Source organism: Pholis gunnellus, assembly GCF_910591455.1.
Source record: "Pholis gunnellus genome assembly, chromosome: 5".
Taxonomy (NCBI): domain Eukaryota; kingdom Metazoa; phylum Chordata; class Actinopteri; order Perciformes; family Pholidae; genus Pholis; species Pholis gunnellus.
This window is the reverse complement of record NC_136531.1, coordinates 764553-790000: the sequence shown is the minus strand read 5'-3', so window position 1 is coordinate 790000 and position 25448 is coordinate 764553. Positions and strand designations below refer to the sequence as shown.

Below are 25448 nucleotides of genomic sequence, written 5' to 3'. Positions count from 1 at the left end.
GAAGAAGAAGAAGAAGAAGAAGAGAGAGTTGGGACCTCTGTAATGGTAAAATATGTATTAAGTATAATAATGGTAAAATATATTTTAGTATCTTGGGATGTTTTGAAAGATGTTGTTCTACTGATGGGAAAGTACAGAGATACAGGAAAAGATCACTGCAGTCCTACAGAGGTATTTAATTAGTTCATGAAACCAATGTCCTATCTTCCAAGGTTGTTCATATGCAACACACGAGAAGAAGATGAAAGGAAACATTGTTTCTGACCTCTGTATGAAACTGCCTCCCTGTTGAACGCACCTGGAAGACTCAAAACAATGAGCAGAACAAATCAACCCGTGTCCAAAAACCTATACTCCCTTTTCTTTTCCTTTCCTTTCATGTAACTAAAGGCGTGATTTCTAGTATGCATAAAACATGATGTGCCTTGTACTTCGTTGACAGTGGTTTGCACAGTTCACTGAGATACGTGTCTGTGTGTCCGCTCTCCTGCTTGCAAGCATTAAATTGACTCTTACTACTTTGAGCATTCATCAGACTCTGTTTATTTAATCAACTCTTATCCCGCATCTACATAGAAATATTCCACAACACCTCACACACTTGTTTTACTGAGTCGGAGGAAGAACATGTTTCTCAATAAAAGTCTCGAACAGAAGAGAAAAGATTCTCCTCAGAGCTGCTCTTCAGGGACCAAGAACCACTTTTAGTTTGTCCAGATCCAAAGACTGATCTCCTCCAACTATTATAGATTTATATTATCTATATATTGATATATTTATATTATCTATATATTTATATATTTATATTATCTATATATTTATATTTTTATAGATTTATATTGATTCACGTATATTGAATCACGTTCTATATATCAATACTTCATTGTGTATTATTTCTAACAATTGCACACATACATATACATATATATACATATATATATATATATGTATATGTATATATATATATATATATATATATATATATATGTGTGCAATGTTAGGGTTAGTTTGCCGTTAGTTAGCGTGCTAATATCCGCTGATGATGTGAAAGTCATTCAGGTATTTGGTCGTAAACTAAAATATTGGACGGATTAAAACTCTGACTTGATGGATCAGTTGATTAAATTCATCAAGAACGAAGAACGAAGAACCAGATTGTATCCGTCAGGAAGCTGCTGAGATGTTTCAGTTTGGAGCAAAGACAGATCAAAACAAAAGGAAACTATGAATCCGTATCTGTTCTCTGATTGGCTCTCTCGCTCTGAAGTTCTTCTCCTGACGTGACCTCACAATGTGAAACTACATGTAAGAGTCAGAGACATCTGAACCAGCCTGTCATGAAGAAGAAGAAGATGAAGAGAAAGAAGAAGAAGAGGAAGAAGAAGAAGAAGAAGAAGAAGAAGAAGAAGAAGAGGAAGAGGAAGGTTTTCACAGTGACACGTTTCAACATATTCTGACACTCTTCTTCCTAAACTCTCACTTTATTTCTCCCAGGAGGAGACGCTTCTACTAAATAAACTAAGTCATGTGACGAGATGAATGAAGTCCAATCTGTTCACATTGAAAAAGAAACAATTTGACATTTTAGGAAACCGCTAGAGAAGATGTCTGCACTCTTCTCACTCTATTTCCTAAAATGTTCAGATCTGTCTGAACAGAAAACTGTAGAAATACCAAAACAAGTGTTACGTAGAGTTTTATGTCCTGCTGTGAATGGTTGTGCGTGTGTGTGTGCGTGTGCATATGTGTGTATTCGATGTCTTTGAGTTCTCGGTGCAGCTCTCTGATCAGTGATTGAGGCTCCTGGATGAAGGTTTCGCCGATATAAGCGCCTCCTCGCTCCCTCTCACCTGCCCGCCACCAGGCCTGGTCTGCTGTGTGCTGTGACAAACGGTCACACTTGGTGTTGTGTCGCTCCTGATGTTATAAATAGTAATGCGTTCATGTGTAAACACTAATGTTGCAGCTGATGAAGGTGAAGCTAATTTTATTAAATATTTGTATATATTGGCGAGTAGTTTAATCCGTAATTGATTTATATTTTATATTAATAATCAGCATCTGCAGAGTGAGTTGTGACTGACGTCGTAAAATTAAACGTATCTTTAAAAATAAATATCGGCTTTAAAACAAAGCACCATACAATGAAAATACCTCGAGGGAAGTACAAGTACCTCAATATTGTACTGACGTGCAGTACAAGAACACATTCAGATGGTTTGAAATGAGGTTTAAACGCCAGCAGATTAATATCACACACACACACACACACACACACACACACACACACACACACACACACACACACACACCCTTTAATAAAGTGACGGTGAGATCTCCAGTCACAATCAAACGAGCCAACAGTGTAAAATACACCTGAACACAAAGAACTGGTCTGAGGTCCACGTCCGCAGCACGGTCCTCTGGATGAGTCTGAAGGACAATCTGCTGCAGAGATGATGTGCTGAGGTGATAGCGCCCTCCAGAGGACACACTGCCAACTGCTACAGAGCTCAAGCAGCCATGCGTTTCTACTGGTAGTGACGTTTAGAAGGAGGGGCCAACACATTCATCTGGTTTAAGAGTTGTGATGAGAAGTGAGGAAGTGAAGGAGGACTCGCTCCATTTTGTCTCTCCAGCTGTGAGTCTGTAACAGTCGAGGCTGTTGGGTTTTAACGGTCTTCTATTGTTCTTTACTATTGTTTTGATGAGCTTATGAATTAAACTCTGTGATTAGAAGCTGAAGACTACAACGGCCATGTTGTTTCTGGATTTCATCCTTCATATCTCAGGTATGAATGACTATGAATATCAAGGGCGTAGGTTTGCATATGGTCCATAGGGACTAGTCACGACCAAAGTTTGGGAAAGACACAATTGTCCCCACCAATGTTAATTGTAATTGCCTGTTAGAAAAAATAATTTTGCACAATATATGTGCAAACTCATTCGTTTTATTATTAGTGCTGGGCAAGTTAACGCATTAATTAATTAACGCCGACCATTATTTATAGCGCGTTCTTTTTTATTTTGAAAGTCCGTTGCTCGCTGGCAGCGGTGGAGGAAAGGAGACTACTGGACATCGCTGCGGTAAAGTCAGCACACACTTACACGTTAGTGACCTATACGCTGAAATTCACGGTAAACGCATTCAAACGACACAGATCGGGAGCGAGCGAAGGACTTTGAAAGTTAGCGGAAAGATTTAACGTGAGACAACATCCGGTTTCTTCAGACGAACATCCGGTTTTCAGAATAAGATGCCAACAAAGTATGAATTATATTCACATTAAGTATAAAACATGCTACCTGCATCTCGTGGGTTAAAGGGAAAATAAACCTAAATTGTGCATAAAGTGTCTTTATTCTTTGATCGCTGGGTAACCATCATCACCTCTGAGTTACAGCATTATAGTGATGAAGAGTAGAGCTGCATTCACGCTCTGACTGTCATGACAAGACAGACATTGTGATGAAACGTGTGAAACATGTTGTTCATGTTCACAGCAGTGAACGTTTCCCATGACGTCACACACTGAGCACAGAGAGTGAAGAGATAGAACTGCTGCTGTGTGAAGAGAATCCTGCTGTTAAAAAGAACCTTATTTGTTTAAAGTGTTTGCAAACGAAATGTTATTGTCACGGGGCATGGTGGAGGACTCAGACGCAGACCAGGCAGAGTAGCTTGCAACAGATATTTAATTACACGAAATCAATACAGGACACAGCAGGGGATCCACGGACGAGACAAGAGGACAAATCCAGCAGAACCGAAACAGGGCAGGCAGACAGAGAAACCAGGACCGGGACCAGGACGAGCAAAACGGGCGGGAGACATGAAGCAATGATCTGGCTGATGAGGGGGAGGAGCTTGACTAATGATCAGAGGCAGGTGAAGGGAACTTGACTGACAGGTAGAGTGAGGAGGGTGTGGAGCTACACAAAGACACACAGAACGCAGAGGCGAAGCCTCATCGTGACACTTTTGTTCATATAGCAGTACTTTTAAAATAAGAGTGCGCAATACACTACTTTTGAATTCATTAATGAACTTTGCCATAACAATGCGATTAATCGCGATTACAAATGGTAATTGTTGCCCAGCACTACTAATAATTGCATAAAGGAGGAAAGCACTTTATTTATAGCCTAAGTGGTGCAGAATAGATTTTGTTGTCTTTTTTGGCTGTACAACTGAGAAAGGTTTTTTATATATATTTTGGATATAGAATATACTGTTACTGTATATTGGTATTTTAGCAGAATGTTTTTATTCAGTGTCCCTACCAATGCTGAGACCAGACCTACGCCCTTGATGAATATTAATAACTATTCACAGTAAATGTGGAAGAACAGAGAATGTAACATATCATGGCTCTGCTGAAGAATAAGAGTCAGATTGTAAACAAATGTTGAAAGATGGAAGATTTAAAAGAGTGAAGATTACATTACATGTGAGCTCTGAAGATGATCACTTCACCTGATGCTTTCACTCTTTCTTTCTTTCTTTCTTCTCTTTTCTATTGTGTGCAGAACAACAATAGAGTTCTTCTGGTTCTTCTGGTTCTGAGTCCACTGAACAGACTCTCAGAGTTTATTCCAGCTATCAAAACCTTGTGTTGTGTTCACTGTGTTTGATTTCTCAGGTTGGTGTGAAGTGGAACAAACTTCATGGACACACTTCCTCAACAACTACCGTCTTGAATAAATATGATCTAATGTGTAATAATCTACTCCAGTAACGAGCTGCATATGCCCGCTATAAAAGTTCATCAGCACAGCTGACCAACCAGGAAGTGCAGAGCTGAAAACATGCAGACCTACAGTGGGCTGAGGAGTGACAGGACCCTCTGGAGGTGAAGGTCTTTAAGTGGTCATTGGTCGTGCACCTCTGAGTATATTCATCAGGTCCATTCATGTTTAGAAGCTTTAGAAACTTTAGTGTTACAAATATGTGAGTAAATATTGATCATGGTATTTTAAAAAGAGCCTGCTGACACAGCGAGGCAGTGTTCTCCAGTGATGAGCGTGTTGGTTTGGTTCTGTCTGGTGTGTTTGTAGTAAAAACAGGAGGTAGAGATACAGAGAGGAGACATGAGGGCAGAGAGAGCGCTGCAACACCTTTATACTTCTGTGAAAAGTGATTTAATGTGCTGCATTGTTCAAAAATAATGTTCTGTTGTAACAATAGTTCAGGAACAACATGGCGTCTCTCTTCATTCTAAGCACTGCAGTTCAACAAACATAAATCTTTGACATCTTTATCTGCAACAAGACTTCCTCCACGTGTGACGGTGCTTTTATTGAACCCATTACAGGCTGATCTCCTCTCAGTGATCAGAGATGCAGGTTCCACGTCTGATCCTAGACTCTCTGGATGAGCTGGGTGCCGATGACTTCAAGAGGTTTCGGTGGAACCTCACTCAGCCGGTGCTGGACGGGTGTCAGCCCATTCCTAAGAGCTTTCTGGAGAACAAGGACCGGCCGGACACCGTCAGCAGGATGATCGACAGCTACGGTGAAGAGTCGGCTGTGAACGTGACGGTTGAAATCCTGAAGAGGATGAACCTCAACAACGAGGCGGAGAAGTTACAGAACGCACGTCCAGGTGAGAGATCAGAGTACTGTTAGAAAGAACTCTGATGTATTGCAGGAAATAAACCTGTTTGTTTGTGTCTTTCATCAACAGCTGAATCAACAGCTGCACAAAACCCTGCTTCGACACCTTCCTCCTCCTCCTCCTCCTCCTCTGGTTTGACTCCTGCTGCTGGAGCCACAGTTTCTGCCCAGGGTGGAGGTGTTATCGTGGCCCCCAACATCACAGGCGGCGGCGCTGGTGGTACTGTCAATATAAACATAAATACACAGAACACACCTCCAGGTGAGAGATCAGAGTCGTGTTGTGTCGTGTTCACACCAAACGTGTAGATTACATCCAAACTCAATGCAGAGACGCCAACAGACGAGAAATACACAAATTTGACTCATTCGCGCGAGTTTACATTTTTCAACCTTTGGGTGCGTTCACACCAACAGTTTCCGTGTCGTATTACTCGCAGAACCATTTGTGGTTTTTTGCTTCATTCACGACGAATCATCAACGAAGACATTTATTTCCTCCATCAACTAATGGAAGAAATAACTTCTATTTCTGCTGAGTACTTGTTGTGGAAGTCACAGATATCACAGGAAACTAAATGTCATTGTTACGCCCGGTCTAGGGGAACCTGGACGCAGCATAATAATAGGTCTCCTCCTCTCTCCCACTCTCAAGAACGACCATTGCTGCCGCCATACAGCCCATAATATTTATTGATTTACACCATTGCAGCAAAATGCGTCGGGGTGAGCCTGGCCCAAAACAATCTTTATTAATGTACTACCTTACCTACTCCAAACTGAACAAAAGAAAAGACAGGCAGCTGACCTAGAACCCTAACCGAAAACAGGAGAAACCAATGTGAACAAAAGAGCTGCTCACCCCGACCACTACATGGACTGTTGTTATAGTATACTATGAGGGGTCGCCCCTATCCGTATAACCGTGACCCTCTTGGCTGCAGCACGGCCCGGTTGCAAGCCGGAGAGAAGAAGATAGAACGAGCCGGCCTCTACAGGTAGCTTCTTATCTCCGGCCTCATGAATCACCTGCCATTCCAAGATACAAAGAAACAGTCACAGTATAACAGCACCAGCCACAGGCAGGGAGGAACACAGCATTAATGCTCATATTATGACGACCGAAGTCATAACACCGTCTTATCTAGTTCATAACATCATCCAGAGACACACGTCGGCTGGTTTCCTACAGCTGTATGAACACAAAAGAAACAGATTTAGCATTAAACGGATCAAAAATGATGCTGAAATAACTACGTAATGATGCCGATTTGTAAAAAGTCTTAATTCATGTTTTGTTAGTTCTCTCCTCAAGACGACAAGATAAATAACTTTTAAAATGTTTGTTGTCTTAATGGAGCTCAGATCGATTGTTGCTATGCTAAGCTAACATTGTAGCAGCTCCATCAACACTCAACATAACGTCATATATGTGTAAATACGGCAGCGTCTATGTCATTGTTTGTACCATGTGGTTTATACACAAACATTCATACACATAGTTTGGTCCGGTCTCTACGCATTCGTGTGCCGCTGTGTTGTGAAAGCCTGTCAGCTTCATGACAACGCACTATTTATGTTTGGATGAACCCATTTTAGAACCATGTGTAATAACTGAATGAAAGAATAACTGAACCTAGAAATGAAGAATAGTTTGTGGAGCTACAGCTGTGTTGACAATGTCCCACAGCGATTACACTCCAACTGATCGTCTATCCCAGACAACATGATGTAACCTACAGCACATAACACAGAAACATGTTTTAAACCTGAAACATGAAGGAAAACTAATTACCAATCAGGGGTTAACTTGAAGATAAGAAATAGGTAATAAGTCAAATGTATAAAATAACACATACTGTAACCTCTCTCACACAGATGATGCTGCTGATGGAGAGACTTCAGAGAACAGAGGAACATCCTCCTGTCAGAGCGAAGGTAAAGCTGCTGTATTCTCTGGTTTGTATGGAAGCCCTGAGAGAAGAAAGTGTGGTCAATGTTTTCAGAAATACCCTCTGTGAGAGACATTATGACTCCAAAGAAGCATTAAATTCAGTTCCAGAAAAGAAAATGACCAACAAGCTATTTAAGGTCCAGGGTGTGGTTATTCATTATTATTAATATGATTAATTTAGACATATTCTTCTTCACACAGCCAGGTTTCAGTGAGACAAACTGAATCAACATCTGATATCTAAGAGTCCACATGTGTAGAGCTCCTCTTCTACTTATTTTGTATTGTTTAAGTGTCAGACACAGTCTCTATGGGGTTTAGGATGGGTAACTGCTCTAATGGAAGCGTAGAGAAGCGTTTAAGACTGCAACTCTGCTTCCTGGTCTCAACTCTGGGTTTTCAGGGATTAAGTCCACCAATAAACTCGGTCAGATTTCTCAATCTGCTCCATCCAAAGTGGGATGAATGTCTTCTCTTCTAATCAGACCAGACAAAAGGCAAGGACACGTTTGTTGTTAATCTGATGAAGACAGTCCTTTAGCAAAAGACCTTTTGTGTTCTGCTCCTCCAACTGTAGACAAACAATCTAATAATAATTATATTTTTCATGTTTGTGTTCAATACAGACGAGATGGTTCTGGGAGTACACATCTCATCTCACCAACAAACGCTTCAATCACACTTTCAGGATAAGTTCATGTGTGTACAACAGGCCTGGTTGGAGAAGAAGGATGAGAAACCTCTGGATGAGATCTACACAGAGCTGTACATCACAGCAGGGGCTGACATACACATCAACACTCAGCATGAGATCAGACAGATTGAGGCGAAGAGGACGAAGTCAGCAGATGAAGAGAAATCAATTCAACCCAGCGACATATTCAAACCCCCGTCTGGAGGACACAGACCCATAAGAACAGTACTGACCAATGGAATCGCAGGAATTGGAAAAACATTTCTTGTGCGCAAGTTTGTGTTGGACTGGGCTGAAAAAAGAACCAATCAAGATGTGCATCTCATTTTCCCCTTCACCTTCCGTGAGCTGAATATGAAGGAAGAAAAGTTTTGTTTGTCAGAGCTCATTCATGAATGTATCGAGGAGACCAAAGACATCAAGACAGAAGCTCTTAATCACATCTTCACATCTCTGCAGTCATCAGGAAACACCAACTACATCAAGAGTGAATTCAAACTTCTGTTTGTTTTGGATGGACTGGATGAGAGCCGCCTTCATCTGGACTTCAACAACAATAAGATCCTGACTGATGTGACAGAGTCCACCTCAGTGGATGTGCTGCTGACGAACCTCATCAGGGGGAAACTGCTTCCCTCTGCTCGCCTCTGGATAACCACACGACCTGCAGCAGCCAATCAGATCCATCCTGATTTTGTTGGCATGGTGACAGAGGTCAGAGGGTTCACTGACCCACAGAAGGAGGAGTACTTCAGGAAGAGATGCAGTGATGAGGAGCAGGCCAGCAGGATCATCTCCCACATCAAGACCTCACGAAGCCTCCACATCATGTGCCACATCCCAGTCTTCTGCTGGATCACTGCTACAGTTCTGGAGGATGTGATGGAGACCAGAGAGGGAGGAGAGCTGCCCAAGACCCTGACTGAGATGTATGCAGAATTCTTGGTGTTTCAGACAGGTCAGACAAATAAGAAGTATGACCAAAAAGAGTTCAATCAGTACATTACGTCATTAGCAAAACTGTCTTTTCACCAGCTGGAAAAGGGCAATCTGATCTTCTATGAGAAAGATCTGAAAGAGAGTGGCATTGATGTCAGTGAAGCTGCAAAGTGCTCAGGAGTGTTCACGGAGATCTTCAAAGAGGAACGTGGGAGGAAGAATAAAGACAAGATGTTTAGCTTTGTCCATCTGAGTGTTCAGGAGTTTCTGGCAGCGCTCTACGTCAGAATGGAAGTCGTTAACAGAAGCAAGAATGTGATGTTGGAGCCAGGGCAAACTTGTGGCATAACATCTACAACAAAGGTCCACAGGTTTGCTATTGAAAAGGCCTTGAAGAGTGAAAACGGACACCTGGACCTGTTCCTCCGATTCCTCCTGGGTCTTTCCCTGGAGACCAATCAGACTCGTCTAGAAGACCTACTGACAAAGAAAAGTAGCTCACCGACCAATCAGAAAACAGTCGAGTACATCAAGGAGAAGCTCAACGAGAAGCTGTCTCCAGAGAAAAGCATCAATCTGTTCCACTGTCTGAATGAACTGAATGATGGTTCTCTGGTGGAGGAGATCCAACAGTCCCTGAGTTCAGGACGTCTCTCCACAGATAAACTGTCTCCTGCTCAGTGGTCAGCTCTGGTCTTCATCTTACTGACATCAGAAAAAGATCTGGACGTGTTTGACCTGAAGAAATACTCTGCTTCAGAGGAGGCTCTTCTGAGGCTGCTGCCAGTGGTCAAAGCCTCCAACAAAGCTCTGTAAGTACTCAGATAACTGCCTCTAACAGCTTTATCACATGAGCAGAGTTGTTCTCAACTAATAAAAGTGTTCTGTTGACAGATTTAGTAAACAAATTGAAGTTGATCAATTGAAAAACATGCAAATTGTTTCTTAAGATTCTTTGCAACTTCTCAGATTAATGCAGTTTAGAAATTTAAAAATTGTCAATTTGTTGTTCAATTAAGACTAAAAGTTATTAGGGATGAGGATCCATTAGTTGCTGTTAGAATCCAGTAATAGACACAATAAAATGTAAAAATCTCGACACCTGAGACTCTAATCTTCGACTGTTCAATTTATAAACTCAGAAATGTGTATTTTACATTGAAGATGAAAAAAATCAGTATTGTGTTTGTCTTCATCACTAACTCTCCTTCAGGCTGAGTGGCTGTAATCTGTCAGAGAGAAGCTGTGAAGCTCTGTCATCAGTCCTCAGCTCCCCGTCCTCTAGTCTGAGAGAGCTGGACCTGAGTAACAACGACCTGCAGGATTCAGGAGTCAAGCTGCTGTCTGCTGGACAGAAGAGTTCACACTGTACACTGAAAACCCTCAGGTCAGGTTTAACAAACCTATAAATGGTGAACCAGAAATTTCATATGGTGTATCGTCATTTGTCTTTACTCAGTTTACCACTTTTAATTCATGACAGTCCTGCCTATAGAAATATAAGTGTAAATTATATCAAATGTAGATATAAATGTTTTCACACATGTGATGTACATATTTTAGGTTGAGTGGCTGTAATCTGTCAGAGAGAAGCTGTGAAGCTCTGTCATCAGTCCTCAGCTCCCCGTCCTCTAGTCTGAGAGAGCTGGACCTGAGTAACAACGACCTGCAGGATTCAGGAGTGAAACAGCTTTCTGCTGGACTGGAGAGCCAATACTGTCAATTAAAGATTCTCAGGTCAGTATTTGTTTTCTGTTTAACTGATAACCATTTAAATGTTACTTAATATATATGTGGTCTTAATATATACTCGAGTTGGAGACAACTACACTCAAAAAAGCAGATATGTCAGGAGGACAAAGGACAGAAGACAGAAGGATGGAGGACAGAGGACAGGAAGAATGACTGATACTGACTGATGTCATTGTTCTTCATTCTTTATAAACTTCACTCAGAAATTATATTCATTTTATTGACATGTTACTTTTGTTTCCAGTGAGATAATAATGACTTTATATCGTGATTTTGTTGTTGTAAACATAACTGTTGCTGCTCTATAAACAATATTAAAGAAAAAGAACAGAATATTGATCAGAGTAGCTCCTAGTAGTAATAACATCTCTACCTGAAGTCCACCTTAGTTCTCTACACACTTGGAAAGGGAGGAGTGAGCTGAGGGGATTTAGTTGGTTGCAACCTGCAGCTCACTACTAGATGTCACTAAATCTTACACACTGTTCCTTTAAAGGTGCAACGTGACTGAAAGAGTAGATGAAAGTTAATGTAATATAATTGTGTGTCTCCAGCCTGTCAGGCTGTCTGGTCACAGAGGAAGGCTGTTCTTCTCTGGCTTCAGCTCTGAGATCCAACCCCTCCCATCATCTGAGAGAGCTGGACCTGAGCTACAATCATCCAGGAGTCTCAGGAGTGAAGCTGCTGTCTGCTGGACTGGAGGATCCACACTGGAGACTGGACACTCTCAGGTATGAAGAGACAACAAGAGCTCACAGTCTGTTGGTTCACAGTCTGATAACAGTGAAGACAGTAGCTGATGTTGTGAGAGTCCCTGTCCCCACTGAGACAGACCTCCTCACTAACATCAGACCAGGATCTGGTGTTGGTCATTTATTGATCATTCTTTTTCACAAATATGGAGTCAAAGTGTTTATAGAACATTTTACAAACTTCTCAAGAGGTTCAAAGTTTGTTCTTGACCTTGAAAACAGCAGTTGACAAAATAACGTCATCTCAGGGTCCATTTAGTATCTGTTCTGGAGCTCTCCATTACATTCAGCAGATCTATGGATTCTTTACATTTGTTTGTTAAAACTAACGTCCATAAAATGTCTGAACAAGTCTTAGTCATAATTATGAAATATTGTCCATTTAGAAATGATTTTATGTTGATGTTATTTGATATGGACATCACAGTAGCATTAGAATTGTAACATACATTTATGCACAAAGCCAGATGCACTGTGTTAAGTGTTTGTAGCGAAATGCTAATTTACAACACCTGTCCACAGGAGGCTTTAAAAAAAAGAAAGAAAATATATCCACAGATACACAAATACAGATACATACACAAAGTACAAGTGTGTTTATAGGGGTGTTAGGTGTGAGAACATTGTGTTTTCTATTAAAGTTGTGTTGCATTATCAACTCAGCTGGTAGACAGTTCCATAGTTTTGAAGACTGATTGTCCAAATGAGGTTTTGCGTAATGCAATGCAACAGTTCCCGTTTACTGAGGCCGTGTGTTCACTCTGCTGGTGTCTTGTGACAAATTCATGAAGCAGTGAAGGAGCATGACCATGTAGGCATTTAAAACAAGCTTTAGGTTGGAATAGCTTACGAAGCTTTCAAAGCTGAACATATTGTGTTTTTCTAAGACCTGACAATGGTGCCACCTCATTGGTTTTTTATCCATAATTTGTAATGTGTGGTTCTACAGTGATATGATGGGTTGTATAGTTGACTGTGAGGCTTGTGACCAGGTGGTGATGCAGTATGATAGGTGTGAGAATATCATGGTGTGCATGTAGAGCTGGGCTGTGCTGGATGGCAGATATTTTCTGATGAATCTGAAGCGGTTGAGATTTGATTTAACTTTTTTGCTGATATTACGCACTTGTTTATCAAATCTTAGATGTGAGTCTAAGATGATTCACATTGTCAACCTCACTGATGAATATATTTGATCAATAGAATAACAATTATTAAATGTAAAAGAAGTAAAACTGACACCAGTGAAAAATAGAACACAATAAGAGTAAAGAGGTAAATAAATAAAGTAAAAGAATCAACTAAAATAGAAAATATGAAATAAAAGAGTAAAATATAAAGTGAATAAGAAGTGAAACTAACACCAGAGACTCATGGAGACTAAAATACAGAAGTGATATTGAGAATGATATTGATGGAGATAGTAGTAGTAGAAAGTTATGTTGCACATAGATTCATGAAGATAACATTATTCATGAAATGTAAATGCATCACTGCACGATGTTGAAGAGATAAATGTTTGACATGATGAGGTTATTATTGTTGTAAGTGTGCGATGGTTCAGCTGTCCTTCATGCAGAATAGGGAGGAGTTCTACACTTTGATGGCCACAGGTAGAAAAGACTTCCTGTGGCGTTCTGCGGTTCTCCTCGGTGGTCTCGGTCTACGGCTGAAGGGGCTCTGAAGTGACTTCAGTGGGACGTTCGGGGGCTGAGAGGCATCGTCCAGAACACTGAGTAGATTCCTCAGCATCCTCCTCTCTGAAACCTCCACCACAGAAGCAGCTTTCCTGATGAGCTTGTTGAGTCTCTTAGCATCAGCTGCCTTCACCCTGCTGCTCCAGCACACTACAGAGGAGAAGATGACGCTGCTCACGCTGACTTTAGCCCCTAAAGCTGATGCTGGGTCTGATCTTATGGGACACAAGCTGTTGCTCATTGTAAAGCTGAATCCACGATACAAACCTCTCTGTTTAACACTGACTTGAACAGCTTTTGGTCTCCACTTTAAATGATATTTAATCCATTTTTACAGTTTGTGTATAAAATGTGTTTGTCTGAATGGAGGATCTGAGTGAAGGTTGATGAAGATCAGTGATGATGATGAAGCTTCATTCTGACTCTGTTTCTTCCTCCAGGGTTGAACCTGCTGGAGCTCAGTGGCTGAAACCTGGTCTGAGGAAGTGTGAGTGTTCACTTTGATTCATGAAGTCTCAAATAAACCCATCAGCTGTGTTTGATGATGAACTGATGCTGTTTCATGTCTCCTTCTGTCCTTCAGATTCCTGTGAACTCACAATCGACACAAACACAGTGAACAGAGAGCTCAAACTGTCTGATGACAACAGGAAGGTGACACGTGTGGAGGAGGAGGTTCAGTCATATCCTGATCATCCAGACAGGTTTGACTTCTGGCCTCAGCTGCTGTGTAGAACTGGTCTGACTGGTCGCTGTTACTGGGAGGTCGAGTGGAGAGGAGGAGTAGTTAATATATCTGTGAGTTACAGAGGAATCAGAAGGAAAGGAGACGGGGATGACTGTTTGTTTGGAAGGAACGATCAGTCCTGGAGTCTGTTCTGCGTTCATGGTCATTACTCTGGCCATCACAATAACATCAGAACACAACTCTCCTCCTCCTCCTCCTCCTCCTCCTCCTCTGGTAGAGTAGCAGTATATGTGGACTGTCCTGCTGGCTCTCTGTCCTTCTACATAGTCTCCTCTGACACACTGATCCACCTCCACACCTTCAACACCACATTCACTGAACCTCTTTATCCTGGATTTGGGTTCAGCTTCAGGTTTGGTTCCTCAGTGTCTCTGTGTACTCTGGAGGAGGGAGAGTCTCCTCCTCTGTAAAAACTCACACTGCTGACGATCACATTCAGATCAATATAACAAAATATAATCAACAAATAAATCACTTTTATATGTTATTATGGAGAAAACAATCAACCTTTATTGATCCCTCGGTGACATTCAGAAATGAATACTTTAGTACTTTCACTTTCATTGTGAATGCAGGACTTTCAGGTTTTCCTACTTTAACTTAAAGATCCGTTGAAGACTTTTGGATGAATGAACATAATATTAATAAGTATATTTTCATCATCACTTGAAGATCAGAATCGTTGTGTTTCGTTCCCTTAGAATGAGCAAAAGTGATGATTGTGTAATTGATGGAAACAGAAATCTTTGTGTTTCATGAACTTCAGGTTGGGCTCTGATGTTTCCGTTTTCATCACTTTGTTCACTCGAGAGGACAAAATCATTCCAAAGACGTCCTCATGAAGCTGAATTCAGCCTTTGTAGCATCAAGAGTGCGTTCTCCCTCCACTGGGACAAGAGTAGGAATATGTTTTCATTCAGCCTTAAAGCTCAATTATGGAGTTGAGCTTTACTTTACTGTCACATCTTATTTTCTTAGTAAAAACAAGTCGATTCTATTGTTTCAGATAAAATCAGGTTCCACACATTTATGCAAATAGATCACAAATATGTAACTTTAGACAAATGTAGAAATCATTTGACTTTGTAGAAATGTGATTCCAGTTCATCTAAATGTGATGTGAAATATAAAGCAGTGACATATTGAACCAGAATCAGGTGATTGTTTTACTGAATATGTGACTGATGTACTGAGCTACATCTTTTATTCTTGTTGTTCTGACTGAAAGTTGACATTCAGAAACACAAACAGCTTCAACACTTGACTACGAGGTTGAAGAGTGAAATGTGAGGTTTGATTTAGGTCCAGGTCAGATTAACAGGATCCTTTTTAAACAGAGACCACCAATGAGGACTGAAAGGAAGCACAACAACAACAGTTAACATGAAACAAGTCATGAGTCACATGTGTTTGTACAATACAATTCTGTCAACATGTAAATAAATTCATTCATATAAATATCTGACTCCATCTTTGTTTCTTTGAGACTGCTGTGTGAAGTTGTTTCGTTAAGGCTTTTATTGTGGTGTTTCCTGTGTTTTATTTTGAAAGGAACCTGGTCTCAGGTGGTCAGCGTAACTTGACAGAAACACACAAACGGTAGTAGAGCTTCCGGTATTTAATGTGGAGTAAAAAGTGTATAAATGTGGTAAAAACTGCTCTTAGCGCCAGTTGAACAGGTAACAAGGTGTTTAAATTGGTTCATATCTTTGTAAAGATTGAGAGTTAACTTTTACTAGACGTCAGTTAACCGGATGTGTTGTTATCAACCCAAGTTAAGGTATAAGTTAACTTAAGTTCAGATTTAAGTTAAGTTCAGGTTTAAGTTAACTTAAGGTTATAGTTCTTGGGATCTGACCATGTGCTTTGAGATAAAGAAATCAGGCTTTCCTATTTTGCAGAGACATTTGCAGCCTGATCTGAGTTTCAGAGAAGAGCAAGCTCCAAGGAATGTTTAGATGCAAAAGCAATAAAACATCAACACTGCGATCTAATTGGACGAGGGCCACAGACACCCAGGACCCCTGTGGCTCAGCCCTGGTTTCCATAAAACAGTCTTGCTCCCCCATCTCTAGCTTATCCCTCGACCTCGGTCGTGCAAGGAGGCATGGACGCAACGTTGCTGCGTAAAAAGAAAATCCTAGGTTGAAACAGTTCTACTGGACTGTTTGTTTGTTTTGTTTTTCCTGCAGAAGTGAAGAAACGGACTTCTTCCTCAAGTTGATCATGCTGTGTCCATGTTACGAGCCGAAGAAATTCTCTGCTACGGAGAGAATTTATTGCGCAACGCACGGAGCCGCACAACCCGAGTCAGCCAAGGTGACTGAGAAGAACCGCATCGACGAAATCAACTCATAGTCAGGCCAATAGAGTCTGGGCAGAGTTAGGTTATTGTGTTTATTATCTTGTTTGTGTTGCTTAAGTTACTGTCATTTTTATAACGTGGTGTGTATGCGCAATAATCGCCGAAATTAGTGTATTTCATACTACTGAAATCGTGTTGAGATGATTCACCGCTAGTGAGGCCAGGAGTTGTTTCTCATCAGTTCAGAGGTCAGAACAGAAGCTGAGTGGATCAAAGATCGTCAGCTGTGTTTCTGTCGATGAGAGAACAATCTTCCGTACTCCAGCGCGGGGGGGAGGATCTTTTGTTTTCTCTCTTTTTACTAACCCACACATACATATAGCGTTAAGCTACATGTAGCTCAGGGTGAGCTAACGGCTCAGACACGTGCAGTTAGCGATATCTATTGTCTCGCGTCATTTTGTAGTCTCGGGAGGTGGTCACGTGCAAACTCCATTTTGGTAGTTCGGCCTATCTTCAACATGTAGTTCACGTGACGTAGCTACGTTTAGATTACATCAGTGGTGGCCGTCAGGGCCTGCAAAGCCTTCTCTGCTGAATCACAAAGTTACAGCTATTTTATCATTTAATAATGTTTCTTAAATACACTACATGTATCATAATTCATAAAAATATTTTCCCATTATCTTACGTTCTCATTGCACAGCTACTGTGCTCCTCAGCTGCTCTGCTTCAGTGCAGCTTGTTTTAAGTAGAGCTTTGATCCAATCAGAGTTCACCTCTGTGTCTCTAGGTAGAAGAGAGGCCCCAGGCCTGCAGACTCACCAGTGAATCCATGTGCAGGTTAAGTGAATGGGGACGATGTTGTTGATCGTCATAGTGTTCAACCAATCAGAGCTTTAGTTTGACATGTTGGGCGTATTCTTTGACGCACCAGAGCGGCCTGCTGGCCTACAACTACGTCAGCATTACGTGCAGCTCAGTTTGCAGGAGCAGCTCTGCAGTGAGGTGCAGCGTGTGCTGTGATTGGTCAGTGGGCGAGCACGTGACTATTGTGAAACGAAACTTAACTTGCCAGCAGAGCTCAGTTGGAGGAGTAAGAGTTCAAATTGAAAGATATGGAAGAAATTATAACATTTTTAGGGTTTTGATTGGTGTAGTTTATTTATTTTTTACCTAGCTTTGTTTTTTCAACATTCAACGGCTGAATAAGGAGGAGAAACGGATTTAGTGGCGGAGTTACTGACAACGCCTTTCTCAAGAAAGACATTTCAGGAAAAGCTGGACATGGTAAGAAATGGTCAGTCAACACCACAGCTGCAGCCCTGACTCAGCAGGAAGAGGATTTGTATGAACAGTATTTCTGACAGCGTCGGAGAAGCGTTGCACATTTTATGGCTGGGTTTGGAGCTATGCTACGCTAACCTGAGGACACCGTAGCATTTGAAAACATTTGGAGAGACTCGAGTGGATCTACAACTCAACGAACACGTTCGCAGGGAAACATCTCCACAACCGCGGCCCGACGTGCGGTCTGCCCCGGCGGAGGTGGGATCCCGGCCCCGCTGCGAACCTGCCGCAAGAGACCGGCGAAATACAACTGAGGCTCGACTGTCATCACTGGCTCCATGAATCGAGAAGGACTTCTTACTGGAACTGAAACGATGTACTGGGATTAAACTCTTTAAGTTTCGGTAAGTCACAAACTTACAGAGTAACGTTACTACTGTTCATTTGTCTATCGTGTCGTTTGTATGAATAGTATTTGAATGGCTCGTGCTCTTATGTGGTGGAATGCGTGGATCAGCTGCAGGTTTGCTGGATTGATGCGTCATAATGAGGTTATTAGGAGGTAATTCAACTGTGGTAGGACACAGAAGGCCCAGGTACAACATGCACGGCCAGCCACTGCATTACATCATAAGTTGTCTGAGCGGTGCTCTCTCCCCCCCCCCCACACACACACACACACACAATCTCCCTCTTACAACATTTGTTGATTTTAGATAGCGTGCTCATGAATGTATAATAGTTGTTAGTTTAGATATTAGTTGATGAGATCATTATTAGGACATAATAAACTGTTGTATTTTACAGAGCAGCTGTCTGTGATTACTTTGTGCATGTGTATTGTGATTAAAGCTGGATATGTGGTCTGTTGCTCGAACTTAAACATTCACTTTCACTCTGAATGTGTAATATTACTCAGACTGTTGTGAGTGAACACTAGTTATGAGACTTAGTTTATCGTTGAGTTATAGGTCCCTGTTCGCAGGGTGGTGCCCCGTTATTAATACTGTTAATAATTTTACTGACAATAATTCTATTGTCAATAATTTAGTTTTTCATTTATGCTAATAACCCAAACACGCTCCTTTTCATTCCCAACATAGTTAACAACTTAAGTCAAGGTTTACGTTAACTTAAGGTTAAAGTCAAGGTTTAAGTTAACCACCTAAGTCAAGGTTTAAGTTAACCTAAGTCAAGGTTTAAGTTAACCTAACTTTTCACCCAGAGGCTCCAGAATATGAGAAACGGAAAACCTTTTTTTCTCAAAGAGCTTTTAATGAAAAGCTTCGTAAGAAGAAACACAGAAAGTAACGACACAGAATACATAATGTGTACAATAAGGGTTTGATTAAAACATGCTTCAGAAGATACATTATGACGTCATCGTCACCGTCTACACATCGTACATTATTCATATTACACCACACAACTGCAGTTCTGACATTAAAAACCTGTCGGAGTCAAACCCATATTGGACTATTAATAAAAACAATGCATTCACATTAACAATATTATGCATATCTTTAAAACAAAGTATTGAAGTACAGTACAAAGGAGAGGAAAACATTAAGCTTCTTTATCCACACATTTAAACAAGGATCCTTCTTTTATTCACACAAACCCAGCACTTAAATGACATCATGATGGAAAAGAAAGAAAATAATTTTTAAAAGTCTAAATAATAAAATCAAGAGCCCTGTTTGGTTGAACGAGAACAAGTTGAAGTTGTGATAAAGAAAGAAAAGCAGCCTAATAAGAACTCACATCTACCAACTGGAAGAGTCACTTCTATCCACCACGGAAAGATATTAAAGACAAAGAAATATATCTCAAAAGACCTCCAGGAATCCATCTGGAGAACACGTCAAACAACAGGTTGAAGTTCCTTCATCTGACGGACGTGTTGGAATAAATCCGATGAGAGTATTTCTAACAGTACCGACAACAACTAGAACCATCCAGGACACCAGAGAGCCTTTCTAAGGTCATTACAGTTTGATATATCCTAAGTATTCTTCAGCATGTAAGAGATCGTAGACCCATTTAGAGTCAAACAGACCATAAAGCAGGGGATGCTTTAGGGCGGGGCTACACGGTGAGTGACAGGTCTCTACGTCACTTCCTATTCACTGGTTGTGAAAAACAAGATGGCGCCGGATGGTCTGATGCAATACATCAAAACCAATGTTGCTGTTCATTCACAGATTTAACTCAGTGAAAGTGGGAAATAACATTAATATATCATTTCATGGCAGTTTTCTTTGTCCAACACCAGCAGATACTGAAACCCGTCATCCATGAAGAGCTGAAGGTGTGAAGACTATTCAATGAGTAACAGACAGTGGTGCAACGGATCCCATACTCATTATTATTTTACTGATGTATAATAAGGAGCTTAGAGCTCGAGTTAGGAAGTTAAACATCATAATTCATCTCTAATATCTATTTTATATTCATGTGAAAACATCTCCTTCAAACTACTGGATTTATTCAAGTTTATCACCAAAACTACATTTTACAGACTACATGTGAACACATCATGATGACGTTATAATGTACCTTCAGCCAGTCCTCATGTTCACTGAGCAGAGCCTGAAGGCATCATGATGTCACTGAAGTGAACCTCGTTGGTTAGCCGTTAGCGGTGCTGCTAACGTTGCTAGCTCTCCTCCTATTGGTTTAAACACTGATTGGTTGTTTACAATGAAACCTTATCAGAGATCAGAGACTAGAAGCACATGTTTTAGTCAGTACGGATCCACTCCGGTCCGTCACACCACTATTAACCAACACTTGTCCCGGTTCAGTTCCTCTTGCTCTGTGGGCTGAAACATGCTACATGCTAATGAAGCTGAACTGACCAGAAACCTGTAAAGGAACTAACCAGGAAGTGAATCCGTTTTGCTCTACGTGGACGGTAAAGAGACGAATCATGTCCATCATCTGGATAGCAAGCTCAAAGCTTCAACACACTACTATGTGGCTTCAGTCTGATCTGAGCTCAGCTGGCAGACCTTCCAGACGGACAGTTTAGAGTCTTGACGGACGTGACGGATTAAAGAAGGCGTCGGGTTTGTGAGGAAAAAACAGAGCAAGCAGCGGAGAAAAGACGTGAAGCAACAACAAAGACGTGAAAACTATCGTTTATGTATTTTCTTCTGCAGCTTATAAAGGTTGTGTGTGCATATAAATACTTACTCATACTGTATGTATATGCATGTGCGTTCAAGAGGATAAAAGGCCGTGAAAAACAAACTGCTGAACATAAAATAGGTCGTTTTTTTCCTTCGACGCAGTCACGTGCATTTACCTCGCTGTATTGATGCAAAAACACATCACCTCATTTATCTTCAACAAGCTGGACTTTCAATGATACTAGAGGGGAGGGGGGGGGGGGGGGGGGGGGGGGATGGCAGAACACCTGAAGGTCAATAACAGCCTGTGCAAGTGGACAAAATATGGCAATTTAAGGGCGTATTAGCTGCCCGTTTTCAAATGTATACAACTTCTTTTAAAAATAAGAAACCGCTCTCTATTCTCCTTTTCAATGGCTGAACAGTAGACGACGCCGCTACACAAACACGGACACACCTTCAAAGGGCTGAAGTGGCAACACTGGCGTGATACTTCCTCCCATCATCAAACGTAGATCATCGACTTCATGGCGTCCGGTTCTCCTATGGCTTGGTGGGAGGAGGAGGAGGAGGAGGAGGAGGGTCGTCGGAGGCGGCGGCGGCGGCATCGGGGGGAAGGGAGGGGGCGTTTTCGGGGTCGAGAACGGAGGAGGGGGAGGCGGGGGAGGGGAACTCTTTTATGGTGACGGTGACGAGGTTGGTGGTGACGTCGGTGACTACCACGTCCTTGCAGCTCGGTGCCATTTCAGGGTGCCAGTTGGGGTCTCCCTCGGCGGGCGCCTTTTGAGGTTCGGAGGGGGCGGAGCTCTGGTTTCCGGGGGCGGCGGTGGCATCGGAGGCGACGGTGGGCAGCTGACGTTTAGCCCCACGTTGGCGAGGACTTTTCCTGCCTCCCTCTTGGGTCGTCCGACTGTCGTCGTCGTCGTCGTCGTTCTCCTCCTCCTCCTCCTCCTCCTCCTCCTCGTCCTCCAAGGAAGATGATGGTGAGGGGGAAGCAGCTGGCTTGGCGCTCTGGCTCTTCTGGGTCTCTGTGGGAGGTCCACTGGACTTGGGAGCCTCGCCGGAAGGTGAGGACTGAGCAGCTGAGGCGTTGGCATTGGACTTTCTTACAGAGCGGGTGGAGCTGGAAGGAGACGGAGGCGAGCGGCACTGGGAGGAGGAAGTAGAGTCGGTGTTCCTGGCCCCTGTGCTGGACACGGGGCCTCCACACTGAAGCCCAAACGGCGTCCCGTACATGGGGAAGCCCAGCATCTTCAGAGGCGGCTGGAAAGGTCTATAGGGAGCGTCTCCTCCCTTCTTTCCGATGATGCGATTGCGGGACGGGATGTTGTGGCGTCCCGTCGTAATATTCCTTCCCCCCGCAGACGCGCCGCCTCTCCCCGGCTTGTCGATGACCTTCAGGTTGAGGATGATCCGGCCTCTCTTGACCTCCCGGGGTTTCACCCTGCGGTTGAGGATGCGGACGGTCTCGGAGAAGGGCGAGACGTGCAGGCGGGAGGGGAAGCCGGAGAAGGAAGCCGCCGCCGTGGGGTCCGAGCGAGGCAGAGGGCGCCTGGACATCCGGTGGCAGCGGTGAATGTCTTTCTTCAGCTTGTGGGTGGCCGCCAGGGAGTTGAGTTTGGGAGAGGGTGCCACGGTCGAGGAAGAGGAGGACGAAGACGCTAAATGAGGCGAGGCGGAAGGAGTCGCCGCTCTGCCGGAAGTGGATGAGGAGGAGCGCGACGTAGTCTGGCGGGCGTCGGAGGCTCGGCTGCTGGACCCTCCTTTCTGAGTACGAGTCTGAGGAAGACGATGAAGAATTAAGAGGTTTTATTTTGTAGAAAAGACGCCTCCTTCACCACTACAGGGAGGTGCTGGTGGCCCACTTTGTTTCTCCATGAACAGCTTGCTTTAGGTGTTTAGCAGGTCACAAGATGTCTGCGTTAAATCTAAATGTATCCCAGCTGTAACCCGTGTAGACATCAATCACCAAATCAATGCTTCCTGGGAATATTAAGCGCTATTTAATAACCTACCAAGTTCTGCAAAACAGCTACGTTTCTTTGACCACAGGGTTCAAATGCACATGAATTTAAAGCACATTTTCATGACCATACATCTGGTGTCCGTTTAAGTGTGTGGAAGGTACTCACAGAAGTATTCATTAGATAAATAAAGGATACATGAGAGATCCTTCATAACGTGACCGGAAGGCGAGTTAAATCTTTCCCGGTCCACTACCGACGTCATGTTCCAATGTCCATATGTTGGTTATTACTCGATCATTGTAAGATCTAGTCAAGCACTTAATGGCAACATATTTACATATAGTCATACTAAAACAAATAAAAGTGATGTAATGCCAACATGAAGTTAACATCTTCCTCTCCTTTAACGTGCTGCTACCCGAGTCAAGAAGAAGAAATCTATCAACTAACAAGGTCAACAATAACTGGAATACTATGATTTACTAAATAATAAAGAAACATCTTTGTATATCTTAGGGTAATGTAAGAGGACACTGGAAGGGTTTTCATCCGTTGCTAATGTGTCGCAGCATCCATGAAATACCTCTTGAGATTGAGAAGTTAAAATCAAGCATAAACATTATAAACTGTACCTTCGCCGCTAGGTTTTTGGGTTTGGGTCCGCGTTTCTTCGGCCCGTGCATTTCCCTTTCCCGCTCCCTGTAGAGAATCAAAAGGAAGCGCCGGTTACAGATCACACTGAAGACAGAACAACACGGTGAGAACAAACACAGAGAATCAAAGGAGAAGATGTGTTCTCCGTCTTCATGTGCTCGGATGTTTCACAGTCAGGAGGAAGGTCGTAAAGGCACTTATAAACACATGGAGGAGACGTAGAGCAAAGGCACAAAAGAACTGAAATAAACTAAATAGAGAAACATTGTTAAGTTAGGAGCCAAAGATCTGAAGCCCCGCAGACGACGACAGACTTTAACCACACACGAGTCTACATGTATGTACATTATGTTCTTGCTTTACTCGTGTTAGATTAGGAAGAGTATTCTACTGTTATTAATCCGACGATGATCAGCTGTGATAAAAGGAAGTAGGGGTGTTCTTCGTTTACAGCGGGACGTCGGTGGGATTCCATTTAAACCACAGGTTGTGATTTTGGACTGCTGTAACGTTACACTGTAGTAAATAACAATGTACAAATAACTCACTTTCTCTCAAAGCCCAGGATCAGCCTGTCGTCCAGAATGTTCTCCTCTGGCTCCCAAGTGCTGTGCCTAGAAATCATGAAGAGCAGAGCACCGTGAGGCAACAAGGAGACAAGTAGCTCACTTTAAAACAACTGAGGCTTGATCACTCCCATTGAAGTCTAAGTCCAGAGAAGCACTTACTTCATGGCCCATCCTTTCCATTTCACCAGGTATTCAAGTCTTGCCTGCAAGAAAAACACACATGGTGGATTAATAAAAACAGACAAATGTCCTATTTGAACTTCAAGTCCTTTGCGTAGAAGATCCACCACATGATGTTTACATCCTATAACAGCATCATCTGTGCAAGGAGCTACAGCTTAAACCCTAAATATCCTGCCTGGACTACTTCTACTATAGTAGACTAGTATACATCTGAACTATGAGGTTCTTGCAGCTGGAGGACCTGCTGGTTGAACTGGGACCAGTCACTTCAGATGGTAACCATGACCTATAGGGGTCTGATCCAGTACACTGAAGTGATGACAACACTGATAAACTATGAGAAGTCCTTCATCATCTGTGGCCCATGTAGCAGTAAATAAATGCAACGATGACCATGTTATAGGGACTATATTATATATCCACAACCTGCATCAGAAAACAGCCTTTTTACCGTCGGCTTTAGCTACATTAGCTAAAGCTAGCTAACTAACCTAACAGCCCGGCCCTCATCGTCTCATCGGCCGGGCCGCCTTGTTCGTTGTTTGTTTGTTTTTTTATCGCCATGACCGAGCTAGTTAGCTTCTAGCTAGCTCCGGCTAGCGAAGGAAAGGCCTCCATAACAGACTGGAGCCGAGCCGAGCCGAGCCGTGCCGTGCCGCGCTAATCTGCGGGGAAATCAAAAAAATGCACGCGGCTGCGGACCGACGGACGGTGCGTGCAAGCTCACCTTTCGGACGCGGCGTTTCAGTATAGCTTCAGCCGCGAAAACACGATCTCCCGTCGAGGAGAGCTCCATCTTTACTTTAATGAGCAGTCTCTCTCTCTCTCTCTCTCTCTCTCTCTCTCTCTCTCTCTCTCTCTCTCTCTCTCTCGCACTGTCTCTCTCTCTCTGTGTCTGTCTGTCTGTCTCTCTGTCTCTCGCTCTCTCTCGCTCTCTGTCCGTCTCTCTCTCACACACACACACACACACACACACACACACACACACACACACGGACGGCTATCTGTCACGTGGCCAGGTCAGCCCCCTTTTGGTCGTCCTGGCAACGATGAAGACTCTCACGAGGATGCAAAAGAACCGCGAAAGAACTCGTCATCTCGTCTCTGATTACGAGCCGCTTCTTACAATATTTATTAATGCTATTTTATATGATTTATGAATATATATATATATATACTATCATATATATT

The 25448-nt window shown here is 42.6% G+C and overlaps 2 protein-coding genes across 5 annotated transcripts; one reads left to right on the top strand and one right to left on the bottom strand.

Annotated features, from left to right (window-relative positions):
* Positions 1–2615: 2615 nt before the first annotated feature.
* On the top strand, positions 2616–15607 carry LOC306696473 (NLR family CARD domain-containing protein 3-like). Of its 4 annotated transcripts, XM_079160086.1 has the most exons (12): positions 2616–2792; positions 3722–3914; positions 4647–4856; positions 5319–5608; positions 5690–5881; positions 7498–7557; positions 8200–10018; positions 10420–10593; positions 10770–10943; positions 11513–11689; positions 13848–13894; positions 13991–15607. In XM_079160086.1, the coding sequence occupies exons 4-12, from the start codon at positions 5344–5346 to the stop codon at positions 14563–14565; spliced, it is 3483 nt and encodes a 1160-aa protein (XP_079016212.1). In that variant the 5' UTR covers positions 2616–2792; positions 3722–3914; positions 4647–4856; positions 5319–5343; the 3' UTR covers positions 14566–15607. The 4 variants fall into 4 exon arrangements, with proteins under 4 accessions (XP_079016212.1, XP_079016213.1, XP_079016215.1 ...); XM_079160087.1 differs by lacking the exon at positions 3722–3914; XM_079160089.1 differs by lacking the exon at positions 5690–5881.
* A 3405-nt stretch (positions 15608–19012) lies between these two features.
* cbx6a (chromobox homolog 6a) lies at positions 19013–25195 on the bottom strand. Its single transcript, XM_079160112.1, has 5 exons — positions 24985–25195; positions 24234–24277; positions 24054–24119; positions 23484–23550; positions 19013–22663 (listed from the first exon to the last, which is right to left on the bottom strand). Exons 1-5 carry the CDS (start codon positions 25051–25053, stop codon positions 21428–21430), a joined length of 1482 nt encoding a protein of 493 aa, XP_079016238.1. The 5' UTR covers positions 25054–25195; the 3' UTR covers positions 19013–21427.
* Positions 25196–25448: the final 253 nt, after the last annotated feature.